We start from the raw sequence: 6,877 nt of genomic DNA, 5'->3' as shown, positions 1-6,877 counted from the left end.
AAACCTGTGAGCTCACTCCCTTGAGCCGTGGTCAAGCCCAGCTCAGAAGGCTGAGGAGACTCCTGATCCCAACTCCCAAGGATTCCTGCTCCTCTTCCACCTCCCTTCATTGTCCTCTTTCAGGGTTGGGTCTCTTGGGGCTGGTGCTGCTCATGGGAAGGACCAGGGGGCTTCCAGCAGGAGGAGCCTTCACAGCCCTGGGCGAGGATGAGGATGGCCACCAGGGCAGGGCCAGGGCTGCCAGGGCAGGACACAGCCCAGGGCAGGGGCAGGGATGCAGAGTGAGGAGCAGGGCTCAGATATGGCCCTGGAGAGATCCAAGAGGTCAAGGTCAACCAGCACCTCTTGGTGCCCCTGAAGGAGACCGACCCCAGCCCACAGCAGGGGTGGCAGGAGGAGCAGGACCAGATCAAAGCCCTCAACAATAAATTGGCCTCCTTCACCAACAAGGGTCTGCTCCTCCAGCTCTGGCATTGCCTGGAGATGGAGCCAAGCAGTTCTCAACGTTGGAAATTTAATTCTAAATCATTAAAGCAGATTTTGTGCAAACAAAGTTCCAGATCCAGACTGTTCATACAGATTTTTTTGACAACCTGGATGTGGAGCAAATTATTTCTCCAGGTTCCTTTGCAGTTCCCAAATCTTCCCTCCAATGATCCTTTGGTGACATGTCCATCAAACCATGCTTTAAATTACAGAAAATATTTACAACCCCCACCAATTAAACCTCCATTTCATAAAAAGCAAGGCAAGTTTTCAGTTGAGGATCTTGAATTATTTACATTGTTATGAGTTTCAGGTGCAGTTCCTGGAGCAACAAAACAAAGTTCTGGAGACCAAATGGAGCCTCTTGAAAGGCCAGAAAGTTGTGCAGAATAACCTGGAACTCATGTTTGAGCTGTACATCAGCAACACGAGGTGGCAGCTGGAGGCTCTGGGAGGGAGAGGCTGCAGCTCAGCTCCGAGCTCGAGGATCTGCAGGACTTCAGGGTCGGGCAGGGAACACCCCCAGAAAGACCTGTCCAGTTTTCCTTCCCTCTGTTCTTCCTGCATCAGTGAAAAGGTTCAAGATAGCTCAAAACATGTGATCTCAGAATCATGGAAAGGCTTGGATGGGAAAGGACATTAAAGATCATCTCACCCCACCCCTGCCATGGCAGGGACACCTCCCACTGTCCCAGGCTGCTCCAAGCCCTGTCCAGCCTGGCCTTGGGCACTTCCAGGGATGGGGCAGCCACAGCTGCTCTGGGAATTCCATCCCAGCACCCCCTGCCACTCTCCCAGCCAGGAATTCCCAATATCCCATCCAGCCCTGACCTCTGGCACTGGAATCCATTCCCTGTGTCCTCTCCCTCCATGCCTTGTCCCCCCATCCCTCTCCCAGAGCCCCTTTAGGCCCTGGAAGGGGCTCTGAGCTCTCCCCGGAGCTCTGTGTTTTGATCGAATTCCTTGGAGCTGCATCTCAGCGTTTGTCTGCACAGAAGCCCAGCCTGGAGCCACCCGAGCCAGCAGCATCCATGGAATCACAGGATCCCAGAATGGTTTGGGTTGAAGGGACCTCAGAGCTCATCCAGTGCCACCCCTGCCATGGCAGGGACACCTCCCACTGTCCCAGGCTGCTCCAAGCCCTGTCCAGCCTGGCCTGGGACACTGCCAGGGATGAGACAGCCACAGCTTCCAGGGCCTCCCCACCCTCACAGGAAGGAATTCCTTCCCAATATCCCACCTAAATCTCTCCTCTTTTGGTTTTAAACTAAATCAGAATTTGTTCAATGTATTGGATAGTTTGAGCACTTTATAAAGTGAGGAGTTGCCTCCCACCCCATGGAATGTTTGCAGGATCCTGGGTGGGAGTTTCAGCCCAGCAACTCTTTGGGCTGTTGGGAGCAGGAGTTTCCTCTCTCTTCTGCTCTTTGCACTTTGGGAAAACATCCATCCACTGTTTGTGTCAGCTCCCATGGCTATGAGGGATCCACTGGGAATGGGTGTGAATAAATGAGGAGCTTAAATTGTCAGTGTGGAACCAGAAACACAAGAGGTGGGAGTGAGTGCTCATCCCAGCTCCCAACGAGGGCACTGCATCCTGCCTGAGCCCTCTGCTCTCCTTTCCTGGCAGATCCTGTGCCTGACACTCTGTGCCACCTTTCCCAACAGGAAAAGTTCCCTCCAGCCCCAAAGCAGCATGGAAACATCCTTGACTGCACTGGGGAAGGAAATCAGCGTGCACATGAAATCCTTGGACAGTCAAAAGTCACATCTAAGAAGCAGTTTAGACTTTAGAGCTCTGCTTGTGTCTGACAGTGGTGGATATTCCTGTGGGATCAGTGGACATTGACACCATGCACATTGCTGGACAGGGACCATCCTCTTGCATCTACACTTACAAAACCACACCAGGCTCCTGCTCCAATTCCTAGGAATTTGTCCTTCCCACCTTTACCTATTTTCAGCTTTTTGGGTCCCAAATTTTCTTCCTGATATGGGAATTGGAATGACATGATCTTTAATGTCCCTTCCAACCTGAACCTCTGATTCCCCTGGGCCAAACATTAATCCAGAAACTGGAAAACAGGCATTGAATTTTCTCTTCTATGTGGTCAAGAGCTTCAAGACCCATAAATGGATGCAAAGCTGGGGCTCTGCTTAATGGAAATTATTTTCAGGGATGGATATTCCTGATGGGAATGAATATTCCCCCAGGAAAGGGCCAGGAGAGGTTGATGGTTTATTACATGCACGGACTCCTTCCTTTGAACTGCTCTTTCTGCCTTTCATCTCCCCCATGTGAGCATTCCAAGGGAGCTGGGCAGCAGTCCAGGCTGGGTTCTGACCTTTCCCAGGAGCGTGGTCTGAGCCCTCCCTGCCCGGACACCCCCGGCAGCTGCAGCTGAATAACCAGGGAGCTCCTGAATAACCAGGTGTGTCCATGAGCTCACTCCCGGCTCCACCCACGACATTTCGGGAGCACAAGGCTCCCATTCATGGACAAAAGGTGCTTTTAATGAGACCTGCAGCTTTTCTGGACGGCCCCTCCCACCCCCAGCCCAGCAGTGCTGCCCTTTCCATCATAATCAGCGACACTGGAGTAAAAACAACAAAGCTCCATCAAGGACTCTGTTCCAGCACTACTCCCTCCAGAATTCTGTGGGTAGGTGGTAAATGCCTGCAGGGAGAGGGTGAGCAGGGGTTTGCACAGGTGGAGGCTGAGAACAACTTTTTCATGTTCAAGAAGGTGAGGAGGCACCACCACCAAGGCAGGGACAGCTTTGGAAAGGCAAACCACACTCAAATCACCCTGGGCATCCAGCAATGCCAGGCACGGTGGAGTCACCCCAGGAAACAGAAACACCCTCTTGTGCCAGTGGGGCAGTGCTGGGCTCTAATTCCTCCTTGTTTCAGGTCCCTCATCCCAAACTCAGGAGTGTCCCACGGATCAGCACAGATTCCACACATCCCACTGATCTGGTCCCCCAGATCACCTCTGGGTCATCCAGACCTTGTCCCTTCCCAGATGCTCTGCCAGTCCTCAGCCTCCAGCCCCAGCAATGCCAGTACCCACTGCCCCCTGTCCCACCTGCAGGAGACTCAGAGAACCTTCCACTGTTTCAGTATTGTACCAAATATCTGCCAGGGTGCTGGCAGGAAAAGGGAAATTCAGTGGTGTGGCATTATTTGGATCCATGGGCATCCTCCCTCCTCCCCTCCAAAAAAAAAAAAAAAAAAAAAGGTGGAGGCAAAAGATCAGTTCACTCTTGGCTCTGTTTAAAGGTGCAGAGATTTAGAAATCCTCCATTCTGGTTTAATATGAAATTTCAGTTCTTCATTTAATCTGAAACTCCGAAGGTTTGTGTTAGATACAAAGACCTTACCCAAGGACCCAGAGAAGGTCAGGTCCAGCCTCTGTTTTCACCATCCCAGGATGAACAAAGTGGATCTGGGGACTAAGCTGGATGTCCTGGCAGATGGGATAAACTTCCTGCGAGCCCCCTACAGAGCAGTGAGAGTATCCCAAATTTCCCAGTCTGTTTTTCCCCCATTTTCCCAGTCCCCAGAGGCTCAAGGAGCCCCAGAGCTGGTCAGTGCTGCAGCTCCTCCCCAGCTCTCTTCTACACCTTGGCTCAAAGAAACAGCGAAATATTTGGGACAGAAATGAATTTGTTTGCAAATTCAGCTCTCCCAGATGCAGACCCAGATCTCCAACACCTTGGTGGTGCTGTCCATGGACAACAACCAGAGCCTGGAGCTGGACAGCATCATCACCGAGGCCAAGGACATCTCCAACCGGAGCTGGGTACCAGAGGAAGGTGAGGAGGTGAAAACAAACAGGGAGGTTTTGTTTAGCATTTCCCAAAGCCTAATTTCTTTTGGAGAGAACAAGCAGCAAGGACAGGGGGAAAAGGTGTAAAATGAAGTGGATTTGGAGAGGAGTTTGAATAGTTCCTTGGAGATGTTTGGCAGTTGGACTTGATGACCTTAAAGGTCTTTTCCAACCTTAATGATTCCCTGATTCTTCATGATTCTATGTGAAAATGCTGCTTTATAACGAGAGATGGAGGAGCAGAAGGACACAGAAGGTGGAAGCTCAAGGGGATGAGTGTGGAAAGTCCTGCTGAGGAGTCTCTGCCTGTCCCCCACGTCACCTGCCTGCCCATCCAGGATGAGGAGCTGCAGCTCTCAGCTGGCTGGCACGGGAATGACCTCTGGAACACCAGGGTGGGCATCTCAGAGATGAGCCACCTGGGCCAGCAGCTCCACTCAGGCACAGAGTGAAGAAATAGGTACAGGCACAGCATCTCTCCAAATGTGGGACACTCCTGTCTCCAGCCCTGGCTGGAAGGGCCTGGAAATCAGGATCCAGACCCATCCAGACCCATCACACTGGACTCATTCCCCACGGGTGGCCAGGCTGCAGACAGCCATGGCCGATCCAAAGCAGCACAGGGACATCCCTGATCCAGAGCAGCACAGGGAGATCACTGATCCAGAGCAGCATGGGGACATCGCTGATCCAGGGCACCATGGGGACATCACTGATCCAGGGCAGCACCATGGGGACATCACTGATCCAGAGCACCATGGGGACATCACTGATCCAGAGCACCGTGGGGACATCACTGATCCAGAGCAGCATGGGGACATTGCTGATCCAGAGTAGCACCATGGGAACATCGCTGATCCAGAGCAGCACAGGGACATCCCTGATCCAGAGCAGCACCATGGGGACATCGCTGATCCAGAGCACCATGGGGACATTGCTGATCCAGAGCACCATGGGGACATCACTGATCCAGAGCAGCATGGGGACATGACTGATCCAGAGCACCTTGGGGACATCGCTGATCCAGAGCACCATGGGGACATCGCTGATCCAGAGCAGCACCATGGGGACATCACTGATCCAGAGCACCATGGGGACATCACTGATCCAGAGCACCATGGGGACATCACTGATCCAGAGCACCATGGGGACATCACCAATCCAGAGCAGCACCATGGGGACATCACCCTCAAGGACACCAGGGCCAAGCTGGAGGAGCTGGAGGTTGCTCTGCAGAAAGCCAAGGCTGACATGGCCTGGCAGCTCCAGGAGTACCAGGAGCTCATGAACATCAGGCTGGCCCTGGACATGCAGATCATGACCCACAGGAAGCTGCTGGAGGGCGAGGAGAACAGGTGGGATCTCCCCCACAAACCAGAAATGTTCTCACCTCTGCCTTGGAAGGAGGTGAAAGTGCAACAAAATTTTGCAGAGAAAATTCACGCCCATCCTACACAGTTACAGGTGTCATTCCAAATCCTGGGGGATGTCCCCCATCAGACTCAGCATCCCTTGGGTCTGTTTTCCAAGGTCTTTGGTGTGAAAATATTGCTTGAAATGATCCTTACAAGGAGCTCTGGCTTCTCCATCCTCTTTTTCTTCCAGGCTGACTGGAGAAGGTGTTGGTGCCATGAATATTTATAAGTAATCCATCTCACAAACAATATATTGAGTGATTCCTTGATTGTACCTGTAATTGAGGATAAGACAAGGAAGATGCAGCTTGTAGTTATTGGCACAAAAATTAATATAATTAGGTTTTGCTGCCTAATTTTTCCAGCCCTTTAGGTAGGGCTAGGGAGGTCAAAGAGCAAGAGGCACATTTTCCTCGAACAGATTTGAATTTGAAGGGATTTGTACATTGAGATTGTCCCTTGGGAGACTCTGATACCTCAGGCCAGGAAGAAAAGATGTGTGAAATCCAGTGATAGACTGTCCAAGAAATAATTGGCACGTGTGAAACTAAAGCTTGAAATTCCTTTTTGCTCCTCCAAACACAGCCTGTGCCCTGCCTCCCCACTGCAGCCGTGCTGGGGCTGGGAGCGGGTTTCAACAACAATGGGAATTCAGGGTTTGGCTCTGGAGCAGGAAGCAGCTCCAGCCTGAGATTTGTCAAAAAGCAGCAGCGAGGAAAGCCCGGACTGAGCCCCTGACCTGGAGCACGGGAGGGCGAGCAGCACCTCCACCTGCCAGCACAATCATCTCAACATCCCTGCTCGTCACTCTGCCATGGAGGGAAAACCTTCCCAGGGCTGCTGGGGGGCTCCCTGTCCCAGCCAAACAATTCAGTGCACATCCCTCCCCCAGCTGGCGAGTGCATTGTCAGTGAACAATCAGCTGACTCATTAACGAGTCTCATTAACGTCAGAGCTCAGCCAGCACCTTCCCAGCGTGCCGGTGCCAATCCAGAGCAGGGGCAACAATCATGTTTACATCTGGAAGCAGAGCCTGTTCCTTCACCTGCCCAGGAATCCAGGAGAGTCGAGCCCATGGTGTTCCCTCCCACCTACTCCTCCCTCAGTCCCCAAATTCTTAAAGAATTGAAAACAAAACGTCTTC

At 52.1% G+C, this 6,877-nt stretch overlaps 1 protein-coding gene across 1 annotated transcript; it reads left to right on the top strand.

Moving 5' to 3' along the window:
- The first annotated feature begins 207 nt into the window (after window positions 1-207).
- On the top strand, window positions 208-5,966 carry LOC117008978 (keratin, type II cytoskeletal 8-like). Its single transcript, XM_033083123.1, is given in 7 exon segments — window positions 208-225; window positions 316-448; window positions 798-935; window positions 938-990; window positions 4,172-4,304; window positions 5,181-5,673; window positions 5,924-5,966. Coding segments are annotated over 7 exon segments (1,011 nt in total).
- The last annotated feature ends 911 nt before the right edge of the window (window positions 5,967-6,877 follow it).

The sequence above is a fragment of the Catharus ustulatus genome, chromosome 31 (genome assembly GCF_009819885.2).
Source record: "Catharus ustulatus isolate bCatUst1 chromosome 31, bCatUst1.pri.v2, whole genome shotgun sequence".
Taxonomy (NCBI): domain Eukaryota; kingdom Metazoa; phylum Chordata; class Aves; order Passeriformes; family Turdidae; genus Catharus; species Catharus ustulatus.
This window is presented reverse-complemented; position numbering and strand designations above follow the sequence as displayed.